This window comes from Apaloderma vittatum, unplaced genomic scaffold (assembly GCF_000703405.1).
Source record: "Apaloderma vittatum isolate BGI_N311 unplaced genomic scaffold, ASM70340v1 scaffold11683, whole genome shotgun sequence".
NCBI lineage: Eukaryota > Metazoa > Chordata > Aves > Trogoniformes > Trogonidae > Apaloderma > Apaloderma vittatum.
In genome coordinates this window covers 1-22,955 of record NW_009708640.1, presented here as the reverse complement: position 1 = coordinate 22,955, position 22,955 = coordinate 1, and the positions used below count along the sequence as shown (strand labels likewise).

At 39.7% G+C, this 22,955-nt stretch overlaps 1 protein-coding gene across 1 annotated transcript; it reads right to left on the bottom strand.

Annotated features, from left to right (window-relative positions):
* Positions 1–1,015: 1,015 nt before the first annotated feature.
* Positions 1,016–16,724, bottom strand: FHL2 (four and a half LIM domains 2). Its single transcript, XM_009866636.1, has 5 exons — positions 16,548–16,724; positions 8,332–8,506; positions 5,160–5,329; positions 2,675–2,861; positions 1,016–1,181 (listed from the first exon to the last, which is right to left on the bottom strand). The coding sequence occupies exons 1-5, from the start codon at positions 16,701–16,703 to the stop codon at positions 1,030–1,032; spliced, it is 840 nt and encodes a 279-aa protein (XP_009864938.1). The 5' UTR covers positions 16,704–16,724; the 3' UTR covers positions 1,016–1,029.
* Between the last annotated feature and the right edge of the window lie 6,231 nt (positions 16,725–22,955).

Sequence of the window (22,955 nt, the reverse complement as noted above, 5' to 3'; positions counted from 1 at the left end):
GACCTCCTTGCTTACTGAGAAGTACAATATTTTGGTTTTGAGTTTAGAGCCCATAAACACATTATTTTCAGCTGCAGTTGATTCAGTGTTTTCACAGTTGTTCAGTTTTGTTGATAATTTTCCCACTGATTTAAGTTAGTAGAAGACTATGTTCTGTTAGCAGGGCCCATCTGGGGATTATCTGAACTCCAGGGTTTCATAACGACTGGGTGCAAAAAGGGTTGTGTTTGTATGGATCTTGCATTGTGTTTTTCAGATTGCGAAAGAATTTTATTTGTAAATATCTAATAAATAAATGCAATTAAACCACAATCACAGTTTTGTTTTAAATGGTTTTATTTTGAAAAGTACAATGTGCAATGTGAAGTCGACTAACTGTAATACTGACGTCGTCAATCAGAACTTGTACTTCACACAATGATCAGCTAGTCATGCAATAAAATAGGTACCTGTTAGGGAGCACTCCCACTTCAACTGTTTTACTGTTATCTCTGTGGCATGGCACAAATTCTTTTACATTGAAACACCCTCTACGTTCGCAGTCTTTCTACACACTTGACAGCACACAACTAGTCACACAGCTCAAGAACACTGGGGCGAGACCACAGCCTTATTGAAATCGAACTGTGTTTGGCATTGATTTCTGAGGGCTGAGAGTTTCGCCCTGAATGTCCATCTGCAAATGTATTGTGCGTGGCCATTGTGATCCTTGAACTATATCACTTCCTTGTAAATGGAATATTTAAAGAAAAAAAAGAACAACAAAAAGAGTATGTTATGTCAATTACACCCAAATAGTTTTACATCCCAGCTTTCGCATTAGTTTTGTTAGCAGTAGAAACCTTAAAACACCGACACCATTACTACAGATTTTGAAGTTGTTTTCCCTCCAGGTTTGGAGAGTTTGAAGGAAAAGGTTAAGTACAGCGAAACACAGAGTGGCAAAGCTAGTTCTGAGCATCCGTGTGTTTCAGATTATATATTGCAAGCACGGCTTTCCTCCCCTCTCCCTACCTCTTACTTGGAGCTTTAAATATCCTTCCCACATTCAGGGCAAAGGATGTCATCCCTTTCCGTGAGGAAACCGCGACCCACTAACGAGAGAGAGCACTTCTTACAGTTAAAGCAATCATTATGCCACTGCCGTTCTTCAAAGGAGATGTACTTCGTTCCTCCAAGTCCTATTTAAAAAACAAAGACATTGTTACCGGAAAAGAATAGCACATCAGCCATCAAGTGATGCTATTTCAGACTCCCCTCACAGATTGCTGTGACAGGAAAAAATGACATGAAATGACCTCACAGATTGCTGTGACATGCAAAAATGACATGAAAAAATGCTATTTGTTACTGTGCTAATTTTGCCACCCTTATTTTGTAGCAAGTAATGTTTTCATCCTCACATAGTTCTGTTTCTTTCAGCTAAATTAATGAACTAGACTGTTATCACTAGTGATAATGGCAGAAATGAACTTTAAAGGGATGGCACAGCAATTTTACAGCAGAAGAAGGGGGAAACTGCCCCTGGACAGAAGCCTGATTAATTTCTAGGGAATATTTTATGTCTGGTTAAGCCAATTTTGTTTTGTAAACATGCATTTAGATGATTAAAAAAGAAGGCTGACAGGTTGTGTCATGACTTGATTCATAGCTTTGAAAGGGAGAGTGCCTCAAGAAAAGAAGCAGGTTAGCAAACTGCAAAAAGCATTCAAGAGTTTGAGACTAGGGAGATTGTCAGAATTAGAGCTGAAGTTGCACAGGGAAAAAGAAGAGAAGGGATAAATGTATCTTAGTGGTAATTATTTCTTGCTTACCCTCAGAAATAACAAGCAATTTGAGTATGATGCATTGGAATGATAAGCTGGAAGTCAGTGAAAAGATTTAATTGGGCATTTGTCTTAACTGATGAGAGCATTTTTGGTTTTTTGTTGTTTTGCCCTTAGTAGCGACATTTTGAAAAACAACCCCGAACAACAGCAGATGATAAAGGACTTCAATATTCAAAAGATAATGTCTCTTTCACATGAACAGAAGACAGTACCTGCGGTGTTATGCACTGACTTGTCTAGGAACTGTGCAATCGAGCATGTGTTAGTGAGCGACAGACACAAGGGCAGAGCAATGACGAGAGAAAATGGTCCAGGTGGAACTGTATGGATCATGCTGAGAAATGCCAGTTGCTTCATGCAGGAGGTTGTATTTTTACGCTGATTCATAGTAAAGCTCTTAGCTGTTGTTCCTTTAAGTGCTCTTGTACTAGAAAGCAGTACCTCAAAGCCTTGCAGTCCTGAAAACTCACAGAAGTGCACTGTGTTACAGCAAGACACTTTCTTCTGATGAAGGGACCGTTGTTGCTGAGATCTAATGACATTAAGTGGAATGAGGTACTGAACACTGCATGCATAGCTCTGTTACTGTGTGTCTGCCACGTTCCATGAAAATTGTGCGAAAAGGAGGAAAAATTGATATAAGGACCTCTTCCGTTTCTTTTTGTCAGGCATTTGAAAGGCATTGTAAGTCTTTAATTTCACACATCTTGAATTGTTCAGTGTCTTGAATCTCTTAAAGTTATTTGGAGTGAATTATTGAACCATTTTTAATATTAGAAGCAGTTCATTGAAAAAAACCAACTAAACAAAACAAAATGTAAAGGCTCTGGCCATGAGAAACCTACCGCTGATTGGGTTCGTGCATCCAGCACACTTCTTGGCATAGAGGTTGCAGAAGCAGCTCAGGCAATAAGCGAACTCATCCCTGGAAGTAAAGCGTTGTCCGGACAACTGCTTCTTGCATCCAGTACAAACGAAGCACTCCTTATGCCACGGCTGGTCCCGGTAAGTAACACCTCCTGTAGTGATAGCCTGGTGTTTGGAAAGCAAGACAGAAAGTGTTCTCTTGAGGGTGGCAGCTTTGTGTTTTTATTTGGTAGAGAGGAAAGGTCATGAAGTTTTTGTGAATGGAAGGAAGGAAGGAAGGATTAATGGCAGCAAAATCATTACTGTGCCTGGAGTTGGCCTTGAGTAAATCATGCAAGTGAATTATTATGATTTCTTAATTTATACAATGAAGCCCCATACTGAAAAGTACTTTATCCTCTGTATGTTATATAATTTCACGCTCAATTGTCCTTTTTGTTTTCAAAGCTTCATATGGCACTTTTCATATGCATGTGCTAGGATCCTTCTCATCTCTGTTCCTTTACCTGTCCCATTCTTAGTGGTGAAGGAACTGCCTTTATGTGTTTCAGCTTCCCAGTTACTTTACTTGGCAAAGACTGTTTTATTTCAAATTTTAGCTGAAGTCTTTGCTTTCTGCTTCTCCGGACTTAGTCTGGGTTTTTTCTCTTACAACAAGTTGTTGCCAACAAAAACAGATCTTGTGATGTTAGACAAACTTAACTTCTTTTCATCTATTGAATATTCCTAAGAAGGCTGTAAAACTGGAAAGTTTAATTTTTCTTCCTTTGTTCCCCAAAGGGAGGTTCCCTAGTAATCAGGCTTGTATGTGATCATGCTACCTAATATGTGTGTTCATCTATTTCTTTGCCCCTTTACCAAGTGTTTTTGAGCCTGTTCTCAAGTGTGGTTAAAATTGGACACTAGATGGAGTATTTAAGATATGAAACTCCTACAAGGTCCAGAAAAATCAATGGATGGAAAGGAGATAGTACAGGTAATTAGGTATACTTTGGGTCAAAGGCTGAAAGAAAAATTTAGCCTTTGCCTATTTGATTTTTGCCCATGCAGTAGCAAAGACACCATTGTTTCTGGCCAGTTGGTACGTCCAACCAGACTGTGACTTTGCTTGACTGGAAGGGCAAATGAGTGGGTAGCACACATGGAATAAAGTCATAGAATAGAATCATAAAATTATATCAGCTGGAAGAGACCTAGAAGATCATCAACTCCAGCCTTCGTCCCAGCCCTATCAATCTACTAAATGATTCCCCCCAATGCATCATCCACCCGTCTCTTGAACACCTCCTGGGACGGTGACTCAATCACCTGCCTGGGCAGCCTGTTCCAATGGCTGACAACCCTCTCAGTATAGAAATCCTACCTAATATCTAACCTGAACTTCCCCTGGTGCAATTTAAATCCATTTCCCCTTGTCCTATCACTCTCCACTAGAGAGAACAGACCAATCCCCGCCTTTCTACAACCTCCCTTCAGGTAGTTGTAGAGAGCGATGAGGTCTCCCCTCAATCTCCTCTTCTCTAGGCTAAACAGCCCCAGATCCCTCAGCCTTTCCTCATACAACTTGTGTTCTAAGCCCTTTACCAGCTTTGTAGCCTGACTCCGTGCCCCCTCCAGCGCCTCAATGTCCCTCTTGTAGTGAGGGGCCCAAAACTGGACACAGTACTCAAGGTGCGGCCTCACCAAAGCTGAGTACAGGGGCATGATCACCTCCCTGCTCCTGCTGACACCACCATTCCTGACACAAGCCAGGATGCTTTTGGTCTGGGTGGTGTGGGCACAGGGGGTGGCTGGAAGGACGCAGAGGGCAAAGGGAGACAAGAAGAGGTGACAGTGGGAAAAGGGAATTTGCTGTGGGTACAGCCACAGTTTTTGCTTGTCTTTGCCTAGGCATATGTCCTTAGGAAACTTGGATTTGGTAGTTCTATTAGTGGTAAGATGATGTTCTAAGATCCTTATCAGTGTCTGTGTATAGAATTTAGGAAATTCACAAATAAAAGGTCCTTAGCCTAGAAAGTCATACTACTGAGCTTATTGAGTTTACTAGTGTTTATTTCTGGAACAGCATTTGCTCTGTGTAAATCTTATCTCTGTCTTGAACGTCATTACAATATTAAAAAATGATCAATGTTAACTGATCTTCCTTCTAGTTGAAACGTTTAGGTATATCATGTGTAGTGGGTTTTATTGGAATGAGATTATTCCACTGCAGAGTTTTTGTATTGTTTTGTCTTTTAAAATGTGTTATCTGTATGCTTTCAACACAAAAGGCATTTTTAACCTTGACTAAGAAAATTCTCATTGTAGTGAATGCTGTGCCTGGTGCAGGATAGAAGCTGAAATTGTATCTTCTTAAAATCAGTTGACTGTGAATCTTTTAACATAGAGACAAGTAAGTTCTCTACCTACCTGGACGTAAAATGGGACGCTTAGGTTTTAGGTAAGTAAAAATAAGAGCACTACCTTCTTGCACTGGACGCACTGCATGGCGAACTGCTTCTCATAGCAAGGGACGCAAAAGTTTTGATTGTCCTTAGGAATGAAACTCTTTGTGCCAATAGGCTGTTGGCAGCGGTAGCAGATGAAGCAGGTCTCGTGCCAGCTGTTGCCCTTGTATTCCATCTTCCGAGTACCTGTAATGAGACCAGAGCATCAGCTGAACTTCTGGCTGGGACCAATGCAATCTGTAGCTCATGTTGTAGCTTCTTGTGGCACAGCTATGAGCTAGGGGCTATTTCATGTTCCTACCAGCTTTGCATGGTATTTGGTACCATTTTAAGTTTTTTGGAGAGTGGGTGGTTCTTCTCCTCCTTTAAGGAAGAGGAGCATTTACTGCTCTGCATAACGAAGGCTTAGCACACCTTTTTTTGTGACATTATTAGAGTTATTAATGAATTCTAATGCACAAGAAAATTCTGGGGAATCGATGAGACACCAATGAAAGCTGCCGTTGGTGCTGAGTGAAGATAAGGCCATTCCTCATTAAAATAGGACTTTGTTCATTCTAAGTTCCTTTTGTTTCTTTTTAGACAGCTGCAAGATGCTCGGTTAATTCTGGGCAAACTTCTTGCCTCCCTTTCCCAATAAAGCGTAGTCACTGTCTGAGACAAAGGATTATTTCATATCTGCTCTGGGACTGTGTTCCTGTCCTCATTGAGGTCCACTATAAATTTGCAATGGGTTTCAACTCTGCAACACCCATCCTTAATTTTTTTCTGCCTCTTGGAACTTCTAGTAAGAAAAAAACCTTTCTCTCTCTCTTCAGTTGTATTTAAACCATAGTTGCAATGTGAAAGGAAAAAAAATCTTTAAATATCCTTTAACTGAAAAATAGAGAAGTGTTATGGTTGTTAGGAGCTGATTGTACTTGTCTAGAATGATGTTTTAGGGTACAGATACTGCTTTTTGCAGATTCAGTCCATTGTATGGCAGGAGGACTGAGCCTTTCCAGGACATTGGAGACACCCTGTTACATGGACAAATTTCTTTGGACGCTATGTAATTTCCTATGTGCCAGTTCAAGTCAGAATATTTGATACTGGCCAGAAGGGAAAGCAAACAAATGATGCTCCTACAGTTCTGTGTTATTCTTGAAGCCTGTAGCAACAAACATGTTGTCAAATGCTTGGAAGACTGACAAACTGGCAGTGCTGGCTGATGGTGAAGAACTACACCAAATCCTTTGATACCAACCTCCATTACTGCAGGGTGAGGTTTTACCATTTTCCCATTTTCAAGCATTAATTCCTCTTTGTTTACCAATTGCATGTTTTTCTTCTTTTGTTTTTAAAGATTTGACTTAAAGATAATTATAGTGAACTGTTAATTATCTGATGCTTGTATGCTTGAATATTTCTGATCTATTTTATTAATGGACACCTTTTAAGACTTACGCCATCTCTGCATTAGTGACATTCTGTGTCATACAAGGAGCAATAAATCAATCCTTGAAGGAGTGATGTTCTGGAAAAAGGAGATGTGGATTTTTTTTTAATAGTCTAGAATTTTATTTTCACCTTTTTAGATGTTTTCTCTTTGGAATTATGTTGTTACTAAAACTCAGAGCTGGGGGAGCCCTGTTTGTTAGCTGCTGGACTGAAGTCAGTGCGAGTTTACTTTGCAGAAGGACTGAAAGATCAAGCTTGTAATTACTTTAGTATTTAATGGGAATGTCATGATAATCCTTTATTAAATCTAAATTGTATATTTAGTGGAGCAAAGAAAAGGGCAAGTGTAGCATTAACAGTCTCCATAAAGGGTATCCAACCACTTGCTGGTTCTTTCAAAGTGAATTATGCTTCAGCTGGTGATCACAGTGCTCTGGTGAAGCTGCTGTACTAACATGGTGTGCTATGTAAGCAGAAAATATGTGCCAGGTGTACTGCTCTCCAAATGTGGTAACATCGCAGCTATCTTGAGTAAGCAGCTAATGACCAGTTGGTGGTTGTAAAGCTTCATAAAAATTGACTTCTTCTGTTTCAGATTATAAGAGAAAAAGGGATTCTCAGGGTCACTGGTTTCAGCCTCCTTTACTACTTCTTAATCTACAGCTGGCTTAATAGGCAAAAAGCATTCCATTTAGTAAATAAGCTCACTGATCATGGGGATGAATTTGATGAAGTCTTTAAAAAAAGCTATCTATCTATCTATCTATCTATCGCTTCACCTTTAAAACTAGGTATTCCCAAACATGTCAAATGTTAGCGCTGTGTCAGTAAAAACAAGAGCACATGGAATAATAGAAGAAGATGCTTAAACTCAATCGTGAATGGATAGAGCCATCTGCTTTTAAATATCGTTGTTGTTTCTATTTATACATCCTATTTCAACATCAAACTCTCATTTTTATACCTGCGGTGCACAACATTGCAGTTTTCAGCTTTTGTCTAGGATGACAAATGTCAGAACCACCCAAGGAAACATTTTATTGGAAAAAGTAACTGGCAATCATACAGAGCATGTATATGGATTCTTCAAATTGCCTTTTAATATATTATTTCTGGACCAATATTGCTTCCATTTTAAGCCCTCAAATCATCACAGAATGCTATAGTATTGACATGAGAAGATGAGGTTTTAGCAATCTATTACTATAATCTCATGTTTCATGTTGAAAAAGAAAAGAGCTCTTTCCTGTTTCTTTATATCTTTGTACTCAAGAATGGCCTTTGACCAGTTTTTCATTTTTACAGGAGAAGCTAAATTTAGAGTAAATCCATAAAAAGCTAAATTATGAATTATGTAAGCTGTTAAATTTGCAAATTGCTTCTGATCTTCAATCAAGACAGAATACAAAGTTGTGATTAGACAGAAAGATCAATTTTAGTTGTCCGGACATTAAAATTCTTTTAATGGATACTGCTGTAGAAAATTATAAATCCCATTATTAAAAAAGCTAAATGAAATAAATGCTAATTTTCAAGAGTAATGGGCATCATGTGAATAACAGTTCTATCATGATCCGTTATGAAAATTATGTGTTCTTGTCATGGAAATGACACTACGAACTGTATTTTACGAAGTTCACCATGACTTAGCAGAGATAGTCAAGGAAGAACATTTGTCACAATTGTGGAGTTTGGGCTTGATATTTAGCCTAATCTTTTCTTAGTCAAAACAAAGCAAGCATCCTAACCTGGCATAATAGTCTTCTTGCACTCATTACATTTGGAAGAGTATTCGTTGGAGTAGCAATCAGTACAAAGCAGATGTTCCTCTTTTGCAGCAAAAGGTTTGTCCACCAAAGAATTCTTGCACTGGAAGCACTGGAAGCAGGTTTCATGCCAGTGACGGTCCTTGTAAGACAGATCCTGTGAAAATCCAAACCCACAGAATGAGTATTTTGCACAACTGGTAGCTCAGAGAACACAGCTCACAGCTCAGGAAAACAAAATGTTCTCATGATGGTGAACTTATTTTACTATGATAACCAAGAACAGCTCATGACAGGTATCAACCCTTTTTCAGTTCAAGGTAACTATTTTTTTTGTATGAGGAAGGGGAACAACTAGTTTCATTTAGGTATTTCCTTTGAGAATAAAGTCTCAGTTCTGAGTCAGAGTAAAACTTGTTAACTTTATAGATATAATAGTCTTCCCCTATTTGTTTTAGCTATTACTGATTTCTGGGTCATTTCATAGGTGTTTACTCCAGTGATGCAGAACACTCTGGCCAAAGGATTAGAATCGGCACCAAGTATTTAAAATACTCTCCACAGTGGTACTTTTATTATTTGAAAAAACTGGTCCTTCTTGAAATTGTGACCTAAAGAGATAGATTGTGCCTTTTAAAATAAGGTGGCCTAATCATGTAACACTTAAATAGCATCTTTGGACTTCAAACAAAATGGGGCTTAGATCGGTAGAAGAAAGGGTGTCCACGCCAATGTATAAAGGCTTTGGTTTGAGATGGGAGTGTGATTGGCTAGTGTTGTCATGAATGGGGAGTATAAAAATGGAGCAGAAATAGCTTCTCAGGTTCTAGCTCAAGATCTGCTCTGTAGTAATTACAAGTACTGGATCGGTCTGGGTAACAGAAGGAAAAGAATGAGTTGTAGAATATCAGATTTTTTACTTGTGTAAATGGAAGCATCACAAAGTGTTCAAACAGAATCTGGCCTAAGCTGCTCTGTCAGTCAGTACAGTCCCAGGTAACTCCAAATGTGCAGTCTTAGCCCAGAGTAAACAAAAGATTCTGTGGATTTGGGTTGACCGAAAATAAACACCCATTATGTCTGTAGGATCCTTGTTCTCATAAACCGCTAGGAGGAAACACTGGAATACTTTTGTCTTGCTTGTGGTAGCTTGTTAAAAGCAGAGTAAATTCAATTAGAATGTGACAATGCATTAATGATTTTTTTTTGTCTGGGCATCTGTGCTACTCAGGTAAATTTTTTTTTTTTTTAAAATCACTTTGAGTAACAACTGGTATCCAATGCACCTTTCATCTCAGAAATAGAACTCTGCAATAGAATATTTAAGCCTCCTACTTTACTGCTTTCAGACAGTTGTTTATTCAGCTTGTCTATTCATTTCAGCTAACTCCTTTTGAAATACCCGATAAAGTTGACCATAAAGTTTTAATAGTTTCTAATGGTAAAATGAAAGAAAAACTTATTTGGAAGTAATTTTCTTTTTTTTCCAATCTAAATAAAGTTGAATAGCCTAAATCTGATCTCAGAGGTTAATATTTTCAACAGAAAAATACAACATACAGTCAATAGAGTTCTCCAAAATCTGAAATTTGCTTCCTAGAAAGTAGAACGACAGCAGAGCTGGTTTTCTTTCTATTGTATTCAATTTCTTCACCTGGCCTGCTGCCTTTCTCATTTTTTTTAAATATTCTGCAAGCTGTTTTTTATCTCCAAAATTCATGTGCCGATATCTGCTTTCGTTCTGCCTTTTTTTATCCACAAATATAGGTGCCTTTTAGAAGAGGGGCAATAAAGACAAGAATTAGGTGTCAATGATGAAAGGTTTGATCCCTGAGTCAGTTGCGATGGCAGCTTGTATAGACAAGTGGCTGGGTAGGTGAAAGCAGATATTTCATCACCTCAAAGGATGAAGATCAACTACAAACCAAAGTACCCAAGGTACAGACTGTCTTGAACAATCTTTAGCTACCCTGAGTGATTATAACAGACACTGTCATCAGCTGTGGAGGGGAGTCTAAGATGTCTGGCTTTGACATGTCTGCAGCAGAATATTAGACCGATGAAATGGGCATCACTCTCTGTCTCTGAATCTGTTGCATCTGAAGGAAGGAAATCCAAGGAACTGATAAAACCATTTCTGCATCATGATTGTTCTCAGGTTGGTTTAAGAAAGTAACTGAAAATGAGATTTGCTTTACTTTGGTGTGTTGCATATTGTCAGTGTTGGAAGGAACCTCTAGAGGTCGTCTAGTCCAACCCCCCTGCTAAAGCAGGATTGCCTAGAGCACATCACACAGGAACACATCCAGGTGGGGTTTGAAAGTCTCCAAAGACAGAGAGTCCACAACCTCCCGGGGTATCTAACTGAAGTTTTTGGCTTGTTTATAACCTGTGGGTGTATTGATCTGGAACAGATTGTACACTGGTAAGCTGCCTGTGCAAAACTGTCTTCAAGCTTGTCTGGCTGTCAGGCTGGTCCTCAGTTAAGCTGCAAGAGCATCAGGTTTACGCTAGGCATGTGAGCTCTAGGTTACACTAGCTGGTTGTGAACCGAATACATCTGTTCCAGCAGAAGGTGCAACTAAGCCTTGTTTCATTCTTCCTGAAAATTCATGCAAGAATGAAGAAAACCTCTACTGTGGACTCGGAACTGGAGAGTATCCTTAAAATATTGATGAGCATGACATATCAGTCACTTCATGCAGCTCAAGAGGAATGAGTCCCTGGTGTTACATATTTCAGCTGTAGTTTTTTATGCAGCCTCCTATGTTGCATAAAAGAAACACGGACATTGCTGTCGGTCTGTGCATCTATGAAAACTGACAACCATGCGCTCTAGTTAAAGTACACATAAGTGCAAATAAGAGCCTTGTTAGATAAAGCACAGACAAGAGACTAAAGAATGACCATATACTGACATTTGAGATCCTATTTGTGTCTAAAAGTTTTTAGAGTCATCTCACGCAAAAGAGGTGTGAAATATACGATTTTGAAAAGCCATTATGTGCTTTTCGAGTGATTTTATTTTTGTTTATTTTCATTATGTCATCCCCAAAGAAAACTTTGTCAAGGTAACCATTTTCAACATTGTCAAGATTGTGTTTTTGAACTCCTCCACAGTTCTGTAGTTTTGATCCAGCACGGTTTATTTGGCCTCTAGAATGGGAATGCAGGTGACATTTTATTAAAAAAAAAACAACTAGAAAAGTAGTTTTTTTAAAAAACTAGAAGGGCCCCAAGACTAGAGTTACCAGGTAACTTGGTTAAGTGTAGACTCCTCATAACCTACAACTATATAGGGGGCTGGTTAGCTCAGTCAGTTAATTTGGTGCTAACAACACCAAGGTCACGGGTTCGATTCCCGTTCGGTCCCCATGTGTTTCCTCATCTAGTCGAGAGGTGGTGTCCCTGGTGACAGGGAGGCTGGATTAAAATGATCTCTAAGATCCCTTCCAGCTTAGGCCATTCTATGATTCTATGATTATCGCCTTCCACTCTGGCTTTGAAAGTTTAAGTAAAATTAAGCCGTTAAGTATTACAATTTCTCTTGACCTGGCTTTCAGCAGGGACCCAAGAGGAAGAAGGAGATTAGAGAGTTTATTACCAGAAGAGTAACTGTATATGTTTGCTTATGAACGAAGTCTACATCAGACTTTTTTGCTTGCCACAATGCTCTTTTCAGAGGGTGGAGCAGAGGAAATGGAATATGCAGTCAAAGTGTTGTACAAATTTTAGCTACACACATCCTGTAGCAAAACACTTAAGTGTATTAGACTGACACATACCTATCAAAAGCATGTTTAGAAAAGGTAAAAACAAGTGATATTGTGCTGAACCCAGCCCCTTAGAGAAAAGAGATGAAGGTACCTGCCTCTTTTACAATTTCACTTCACAACAACTAGTTTGATATTCAGTAATGCACTGAAAAAGTGCTGCAACTCAGGACAGGATTTAAACATTAAAAATTAGAAAAGTATTTTCTCCCTTTCCTGATCTGCATTACTAGGTGCTTTAGTTTTTCTTTAGTTTATGTGTAAGACTGACCCTTTTGATTAATTTTTGGCCTGCTTTATCTCACAACCTGCTGTTAACTTCATTCTCATATTTCGCAGGGAGAGTTTTCACTCCCTCCTGCCTGCCAAAGCCAACTTGTGGACTGCATTAAGCACTGGATTACTGTAGGTATTTCCTGTATTTGTCCTGTGGAATAGGACCTACAGGGAAACTTTTTAAAAAGCCAAAATCAACGAAAAGTCACACTTCAGCAGTTAAGTAAATGAGAACATAATAAATTGATTTCCAGAAAGAAGCATGAAACTGTATGTGTGCTGAGAGTTCACCAGGGACATAGGCAATGGAATGCCAGTTCTTTTTAGAAAGGGTAGATGTCTACTAGAACCTGTTGGCATATGGATAGTGCATAACAGCTGTGAGAGAAATGGCATCATGTTTTTTTGCTGCCTGCCAGTGCTTTCTACCACTCAGTAGATGAAGCCTTTAAGGTGTCTGTGAAAGTTTCATAAATCTCATCTAGAATTGAATACAGTTAATAAAACGACCTAAGTCCAAAGGTGTCATTCAGATGCATATTTTCATTCTTTCTTTTTATTTTTATTTTTTTCCTTTTTTTCTTTTTTCTCTTTTTCCTTTTTTTTGGGGAGAGCGGGGGAACCACTTAAAATAAAGAACAACTTAATTATTACATAGTTATACTCGGTTACCCATAAATTACCATAAAAAATCACAAAGATACTGAAGCAATTTCTCTCCTGCTTTGATTTCAAAACCAGCTTCTCTTCAAGATACTTATCTTGAGGGCTCTCTGTCCCATGGCCAAAACACTAGGTGAAAGCTGCCGTCATTTTGATCCTCTCAGAGCACAGCACTGTCAAAGTTGAAGTATTACAAGTGTCTGAGCAAGCTTAAGTTGAGGAAGCTGGGGCTATTCAGCTTAGAGAAGAGAAGGCTCCCCGGTGACCTAATAGCAGTCTTCCAGTACATGAAAGGGGCCCACAGAAAGCTGGAGAAGGGCTCCTTACAAGGGCCTGTAGTGACAGGACAAGGGGCAATCGTCTGAAACTGCAAGAGAGTAGATTCAAATTAGATATAAGGAAGAAATTCTTCACCATGAGGGTGGTGAAGCACTGGAACAGGTTGCCCATAGAGGCTGTAGATGCCCCCTCCCTGAAAGTGTTCAAGGCCAGGCTGGATGAGGCTTTGACCAACCTAGTCTGGTGGGAGAGAGGTGTCCCTGCCCACAGCAGGGGAGTTGGAATTAGATGATCTGCAAGGTTCCTTCCAACCTTAACCATTCTGTGATTCTATGGGTGAGCTGATGCTCTGGACCACTGCTGATACATGACAGTAGTGTCAGAGATGGAGAGCTGGCCATCCTCTTGTCATCACCAGTTTTACTTTGGTGTAACCCTTTCAGCTATAGGAGGATTCCTTTAGTTAGGAAGGCTGGTGGGATGGAAATTAAGAGCATCTCAAGGGCAGCTGGGCTCTCAGTACAGGTCTTTTCTCAGTATGGAGAAACAGCAGTGGCCAAGAAGGGACTTGAAAAGGCAAATCTGTGGTGAGAGCTATATGGAGCCTTTGAGGCTGTGATGTGAACATGAGGGTGGGTGGCCCTGCCAGATGTAGAGGAAGTGACTCTTTCTGATAACACCATCACTCCATTACATTTTTGTCCCAAATTTTAGAGCTGTATAAAGACTGTGTCAAAACATACAAGTAAGTATGGAGTCCATTTTGTACATGCAGTATGCGTACTGGTTTTATTCCTAAATACAGTATGTTTGTCTTCATCACTCAGAGAAAAATGAAAATGCAATGTGTAAAAAGATACATATAAAAATACATACATATATCTCTGGTGAATGTGTACATGTACATATATTTCATATATGTTAATATATCTGTGTATATATACAGTTTTATAAGGAGCAGAAAGATGATTTTTATGTGGCTTTGTGTTTCATGGTTGAATTATGCTCAGTCATACAGTACGCAAACTTTGACTGAAATTTATCTTCATGGTTGAATTATGCTCAGTCATACAGTACGCAAACTTCGACTGAAATTTATCTTGTGGCTGAGGCACTTACAAGGGCTCTCTCAAATGTGCTCTGTAGCATCCATTACTGTCATTGAAAAGCTAGTTTTCCTCTCAGTGGGAACATCAATAGCATCTCTTTTTCTACCCAACCACATCTTTTCTCCAGAAAACTTGTAGGAATTTGAATTTGCAACTTCCATCCATCTGTCAGAATTTGGTTAAAACTGTTCAACATGCTCAAAAGCTGTAGCTTAAAGTGTGAACAGGTACAAACAGCAGTCACAGAAACTAAAAGGTCACGTTTGCAGTACACTCAGTAGCTCTTTAAGAAATTTGCTATCTTGTAGTTGTGTTTTCCACATATAGTTCTGGTTCTTTACATAAAATATTCTCATATTGCTGACAATTAGGGTCTTTTTTTAAAAAAAAACCTGCTAGTAGAATGTGTCTTGCTTAAAAAAGTACAGAAGAGCAGTATATCGGATAACACCCACACTCCCTAAATCCATAAATCTGGGTTGAAAAGTTCAGCCTGATTAATTCCTGAATACTTTGTCCGAGATTTGTTGAAGCCAGTCCAAGTTTTTAAATTCCTGAATATCAACACATGGAAATGTCTTCTCAAGGGATTAGAAAGAAACTTTAAAACAAAAGCACATTCTGGAATCGGGCACAAATATTTTGCTTTTTCAGGTCAGGCCAGCTGTATTTCTTCTCTAATCTGAATATTTATGACCTGTAGGAAAGCTGGCAGTTTTATGCCCTCTTACAGGCTATTGCCAATTCCTTATCATGATGGTGAAACATTGTCACCTTTTTAAGGCTTCTGAAAGGGACTTTCCAACTGATTTGCCAGTAGAGTTGGATAGATCGATTGGGAGATATGAGACGTTTATTTTTCCCAGTCTGAGTAACCATGTATTTTTATATCTCTGAACTAGTGACAGAGTGCTAGTATCAGCAGTAGTGACTAACTGGTGCATCTAGTGGTATGGATCAGCAACGTGGGAAATCAAACATTAGACCTCCTCGCATTGGTCAAGAATCACATGGCCATGCAGACTCCTGTTTTAGTGCAAACTCACTCTGTCAGTGAAACTCTTGGCTCACTTTAAACACGTCACTTTTGTGCAAGGAAGATGCATATTGGATGAAGTCTGTCTGTGGCAGTCCAACAGGCACTGCACTGGATGGTACAAGTATCATCTGTCTTGATTCAATCAGAGTGAAACTGACATAAACTCCAGTAGTTTTGAGTTAATTTAAAAGAAACGCAAGTGGCCATACCTTATTTGTACCAGGTAGGTATTTTCATGTGGTGTAGCTATGCCTGGCTCAAGTGAGCAAGGCCTCTGCTTTGTCCTTTCCAATCTTTAGCTAGACTCTACCATCATCATCCTGTATTTAAAATGCTAATTATTCTGACTGTGTTCTAACTGGCTTATTACTTGGGTCAGCATTAGCCAGATTTTTGTATTCCATGAGCTCGCAGCTTTTCTCAAGTGTGTCTTGTCACTTGGTGACAACTGAATTGTTGTCACTGCAAAAACAGCAGTGGCTTACCTCCCTCTGACAGGGAGGCAAAATCAGCTGCTGCCACCTTTTTGGACCCCAGATGGCCCCAAGGACAGTTGGACTCTTCTAATGAGCTAGAGGTTCTTTCTAACACCAGATCATCAGACTATTCTACGCCTTGTAGGAAGAAAGGGATGTTGGTCCATTTCTATTAAAAAGCCTGGAAAATAATCATAGAAACATAGAATGGCCTAGGCTGGAAAGGACCTTAGAGATCATCTAGTCCAACCTCCCTGTCACGGGCAGGGACGCTTCTCGACTAGATCAGACTACTCAAGGCTCCGTCCAACTTGGCCTTGAACACCTCCAGGGAGGGGGCAGCCACAACATCTCTGGGCAATTTATTCCAAAGTCTTGCCACCCTCATACTGAAGAATTTCTTCCTAAAATCCAAGTGAAGTGATAAAAAGCAGATACAGATGTCCAGAAAGCATGGTCTCCCACCAAAAGAACCTGCTATGCAGCTGTTAAACTGGATCATTCTGGGTAATAGCATGTCTCAGAGCTCTGTATCCAGGCTACTCTGTCAAGATTTCTGTAACAAGACTCAAATCTGTCATACCTTGCAGTCAGCACCAATAGGTTTTTTGCATTCCTCACAGGTGTTGGAATACAGGTTTTCGTAACATTTCACGCAGTACGGGCTGTCCTCCCTCAGGATGTACTTCTTACCAAACAGGGACTCTTTGCAGTAGTGGCAGTCAAAGCGTTCAGTCATATTGGTGTCTTGGAGTCCAGCTATCCTGTCAAGAAGACAGAAAAAGGCACATGTCAGACCAAACTACACTTGACCCAGTACCCCATGAAAGGTTTGTAATTTCTGGTTTAGCACATTGTGCCTCCGTTTGAAATCAACCTTCAGTAGTCAGATAAATCAACACCACAGGAAGAAACTGGACTATAAATTTTGCAGTGCTGGGTAATGACAGCAGCCCATGTACTTTAGCCATCCACTGACTCATCTTTGACCAGAGCCAGTGTTAGGAGCAGGAGACAAGAGTAAATCCTGAATTTCAAGAATTCATATGGCGTTTGTGATGGGTTTTGACCAACAGGACAAAAGCAAGAATAGATTTTGACAAATAGGTCCAAAGCAAGAAGCTGTCTTTGTAGGGGATAGAGGGAGCCAGGTACACTAAGAAGATGAGCCAGCTAACCTTCAGAAGGAGCAACATCTCCTTCTTAAGGCAAGACAAAGGTTTGCAGTGCTGGTAGACTTTAGTCACGCACAGGCATTTGGGCATCACTGTTACGTGCTTCTGCCCCTTCCTTCTCTGCGTTCTCAGTGAGCCAATGGCAGGCATTGCCCTGCAGAGAGACACCAACCCTCTGTGCTCATGCGTGGAACTGTGGGCACAGTTGACAGCAGGAGATGTGGGATTGATGATTGTATATCTGATTCTTCTCTTATGCGAGTTTAATGATTTATCAAACAGCTTTAGTGTACTGGGACACAAATGGGAGCTAGCTGCTCTGTTTCAGGCAGATGTCAGATAATGACTACAGAAGGGGAAATGTAAGTAGCAGAAACCGCAAACATTGTATCTGCTTGTCTGAATCAGGGATGCTCTTTTCTCCTCTTGTTATATCTCCAGCATTTTCTGGATGCACACACAAGTGATGATGACACAAATGCCTTTGATTACTTGCATGAATGTTTATTATTGCCTGGGACAAGTTATTTTGGGTTTCATTGAGGTCATCATCTTCTTTCTTAACCTGAGGTATGCAGTGTGTGCAGTGTGTGCACCTGAAATGTGTGTGAAGGTTATAGCTGGAGCAGAGCATAGCTGCCTGCTTGGCAAGTGGAATTTCCCAGACATGTTCCACCCAGACTGTATGATCTTCATTGCCTGACAGGTCTGATCTCCTCTTTAAGCCTCATTTGATCTATAAAGCCTTAAATGTTTTGAGTACTAATGGCTTAAGTGGCCTCCTCTGTCTGTCACACACAAGTGACATTTACAACATCTGCAGTTCTTTTGCCAACTTCATCTCTCAATTTTAAACAAAAAGTTGTTACTTGCTTAGTGTTCTTGGCATGGGTTGCTCGATTTTGAAGATTGTCCTCTCCTTCTGGCACTGGGAGTCACGTTTAGGGCATTCTGAAATCCTGAGTTCTCCTCCAGGATTCGAGTTTTCATTATCTTTTATTCCCCATAGCTGGACTTTGATTAAGATTTTAGGGCAGTTTGAATGGGCAAAGCTTATTTCAATGTCTAGACTTTTTTTAAAAAAAAATGCTTGGTCAACTGCTGGGAAGTCTTTTGAGCTCCAAGTAGCTACTGAAGAAGGAGAGGCAAACTACCAAACCCCAAAACACACTTGGTAGAATAATCCTGACAGCTGGTCATCTGTGTTACAGACAACTCAGAAGGAGTAGCAATCCCACTGTTTTGACTCTACAGATGCTCTAGGAACTAATTAACAATATTATCCCAAAGGGGAGCTGGAAATACTTTAGTGCTCTTGCTTCTTCCAGAGTAGAGAGGATCATAGAGACTGTTAGAAAAAAAAAGGTGGAAAGCAAGAAGATTTATGCTGGGGAAAGGAGTGTAATGACTACCCAAAGTTCCCCTGTAGCGCCTCTCCAAGAGCAGTGAAAGTGTAAGGAAAGAGAAGAGGGCCACTACAGAGTAACCTTCCTTAATAACTGCTTCCAGCAAGTTAGCCTCCTCTTGAAGCAGAGGTGCAGTCTACCACAATATTTAAAAGGTAATGGTGGACTAATTTTTCCTTCAGGTTTGAGCCTGTTTACACCCCCAACTTAAATAACACATTTGTACTTTCTCACTAAAGAACTAGATAGAAACTTAATTTCCTTCAGAGGGTAATTTCAGAAAGGTTGGACCAGTATAAGCTGGTGCATGGATGCATGACTGAGTCTGAGAGGAGCAATAGACTTGTCTAAATAGTTTCTGTTTAGGACAGAAATCTGTACTTTATACCAGACTTTATTAGATGTTTTTCCAAATAATAGGATTTGGTTGCATGGCTAATTTGCATTATTACTAAGTTGAATTGTGAGCAGGAACCATTTATGAACTTGCATTTTTCACCTTTCTTCAGAATTAGTTCTTTCTAGCCGTGAATTAAAAGTAGATGTGCAATATTGAAGAGTGAAAAATTTCTCTCCAGTCAAAATGTGTAAAAGCAAAAAACCATAATGTGTGATTCTTTTACAGGTTTATACCATTTCTGTCCTTCATCCAAAGCTGCTAAATGAAAAATACAGAAGTGGTTTGTGACTGGAAGAAAGTCTTGGAGGTGAATGTTCCAGTATCTTGGTCACAGGAGATTTCTTCTTGAGTGCTGTACTATTTTCTGGGTGCTTCCCACAGGAGAAGAGGCAAGCATTACCTAATACAATAGTCCTGCCACAATTCTAGAAGATACCTGGGCATTTTCCTCCCTATTCTGAAAGGGATCTAGTTTTGTTAAATGTGCTCTAAGACTGTCACCCTGAGCAGGGAGAGACAGTCCCAAACAGATTTAGGGGTGAACTCTGCTCTATGAAGACACTGCAAGGGCGGCTCTGGATGGGGTTTGAGACACAACTCTGGAGATCTGGAAAATCAAAAGACCAAAAAAGAAACTTTCCATGATCTGCTCTTTGGTTTTAGTTGTGTGAATACTTTATGGGATCTGGGACCAACTTCAGATCCAATATTTCTTAAAGTTAGGAATTCAGGATCATGTGATTTAATTCAGAAAGATGAAATTTAGGGTGAAGCATCCGAAATTCCAGAGCGTTTAGATCCGGGCCTTGGATTGGATCTCATGATCTACTATGTGATAGTTTGAGGATATCTGACAGTTTTTTTCTTCTCTAGAAGACTTATGTGCAAAGTAGTCATGGGGCCTATCTACTGAAAAATTAGCAGGACTGTCAAACATATAATTTCATTGTTGTCTTACAAACTTGACATAAGAAGTCATACTGAGCAATGTTTTTGCCTGTTACTTTGTACGTGTGGTCCTTTACATAACCAGTCCATTGGTTCCTATTACATAAAATAAAATCGTGCTTATCTTAGGGCATGCCTTATGCACTGCTTTGGACTGTTAGAAAAGAAACCAAAAAGAATTTCACGGTTGTGGATGAACACAAATTGCAATGCAACCTCCTCGCTATTGATCTATCTCTTCCTCTTGTGTTTGATACTTGTTGACTTTAAAGATTTGTGGGCCAGAGACTCTTCGTTATTACACCTCTTTGTGGTACAACAAGGTCTTTAGATTTTTATAGCAGTAGTCATTTTATACTTATGCTTTTTCAGATTGGTCTCAACATTATCATGAAGGGGAAATTGATTTTTCTACCATACAGTCTCCCTCCTGCAACATTAGACATAACAAGTATATCTCCAAAAGGAAAAGATCTTTCCATCACATGCCCAGAAGAGACACTACAGCTTATGCCAAATGTTAGCACTACCCATATTGTGTCTTCCAGGAAGTAAGTATTGGCACAAAAATTACTGAAAAGTTACTAGACTGACTTAAAAGCTATGCTTCTTTCCTCTTCTTCCCCTGTTTGCTCAAACAGTGTCATTTTACTGGCAGTAATTGTTAAAGTTACTGTATTACCTCATAAAAATTAAAGCTCATTATGTCATTAAGAAATCACCCAGTGTTCTCTCATCCCATGACACTATTGACTAATGGAAAAGGGGGTTTACCCAGACCTTGCTTGCTTTTTCATCTATGTTTGCAAGCTCAATAACAAATGTTCTGTTCATCCCTTATTTTAACCTCTCAGGGGATGTTGAACACTGAGAGGTACAGATGCACACACACACAGGGGAGAGGAAGAAGCCAAGGGAAACTGCCTGAAAAATGTAGTTGTTTATTCAGTGAAGTGAAGCTCTATCTTGTAGCAATACCTGGAGACCTAGAACTGAGCCTCTGTAGATGCCAAAGGAGGACTTGCTACTGACCTCAGTCAGGTCAGTGGGCTGGGGCTCTACCTGTTCCTCTAGAGTGAGATGTTGTGTTAACCACCTGCATAGGAAATAAAGGGTCTTCAGAGACACCCATCTTCCTCCAAGGTGTGCAGACATTTCTCCCACCTGACTTTTTTTTCCAGAGGAACTCTGTGTATGGAGAATTTTCTATCTGTTTATTTTCCTTCCTCTGAGAAAGGAAGATTTGTGTCTGGCAAGTCAAGTGACATAAGCCATGCAGGTCTAGAGTATTTGGAAACAATTTGTGCTAATGTTCCAAAGGCTAAAATGCAAAGATTTATGATATCCTTTGCAATGACGAACCAGCAGTTCAAACTATGCTGGTCTTTCTGGCAAGAGGTGTTTATTTTCCTGTAACTTAGCAGCTATTGCCACATTCATTATCTATCATCTTATTGCAGCAATGGCAAGCCACTCTTCTAAGAGATAATCTTTTTTCCAACCAAGTCATAATGCCATGCAAAGGGAACAGGAGAGGGAAGATAATTTTCTTTTTTTTTTTTTTAATTTATTTTTGGAAAAGAAACGACCATTTGCCAGTAGAACTGACAAGAAAAAAAAAAAAAAAGGTAACATACAGTCAGAGTCCACCTGAGCTTCAGGAGTTATCTGGAGTAGACTCACACTACAGACACTCAAAGTATACAACCTGTGTGTTTAGGAGACAGTAGCTCTCTCTTTCTGTCTGGGCAGATATAGCTTATGCTTTTCTTCATGGAGTAAGTGCCCACACATACCATGACAGAGTGCTTGGAGGTCTAGTTGGCCATAGGGCAAGTGACTCTCCAGCAGCAGACCCCTGGCCATAGGGAGCCAAGCCAGCTGAAGAAAAGAGCCAAATTACCTCCATGGGCAGCAGAAGGGCGTTTGTCTCCTTATACTAAAGATGGCCAATGCAAAAGCTAGCCAGGTGCTGGGAGGTAAGCAAGGCACAGCTCATCCTGGAAGAACTGCAGCCAGCCATGTTTCTCCTTCCATAGGCCCTGTGCCCCTGCCAGTGGCTATTGAGTTACCAGTGTGGGTTTAGTTTTGGTTGTGGTTTTTTTTTTTTAATTAAAGAGAAAAAAAGGAAAATACTTTTGCAAGGTTATTGAAACACTGAAGCTTATTACTACGACTATTGTTCCTACTTTCATGTTTGGGTAGGTCCTTAAAAAAGGGAGTCATGATTACTGTAAGGGACAAGGTGTTGGGTATCCCTGTATCCCGTAATCTGAGGTTTATGCTAAGCATGCAAATAAGACAAGGATGCTCAGGTGGATGTTGCTGCACTCTTTATTTTTTAAGTGAGGTGGAAGTGGAAGCCTTTTGCTGCTGCTGTGGAAGAGTAATCCTGTGGCAAGCCCACCAAAAGAATTAGGCACCCCTGTCTCAAATAAATCAAGGCCTTATAACATAATATGTCATCGCTCTCAGAACAGCCCTGTTAACAAACGCAGACTGTTTCACCAGTGTCCACATTAAGGTCAGGCATTAGAAGGATCTAATTTCAGAGGTGTTCATTGCTGCTTCTGAAGGTTTTAAGCAGAGAGTAGATATTCATAGATCTCCTAGAAGCTTCCTGGCAAAAGCCAGGAACACTTAGTTTGATGTCTGAACATAACAGTTATAATAAAACCCAATAAAAGTCAAACCCAAGTAAAGAAATCTCTTCCTAGCTATATTAAAAGCTATAAAAACAAGTTTAGGTTTTAACAGATTTTTTAAAGTTACCTTAAAACATTCTTCAGAATCACAGGTTTTTCTAGTGACTCAGGTTCCTTGTATACAGCCGACTTATTTTTCCTATGGTATAACATTCCAATGTCTCTTTTTAAAGTACTTTGGAGCAATTTTCTGGGCAGACAGATTGCATTAACATATGCAGATAACTAAAGCATACTTAGTTCCTGTCTGGATTGCACAGAGAGCCTATAATGAATTGGAAAGTGGATAGCCTGCTATTTAAGATTTTTTGAACATAATATTAAGAGTAATGAATAAAATAAAATAAAATAAAATAA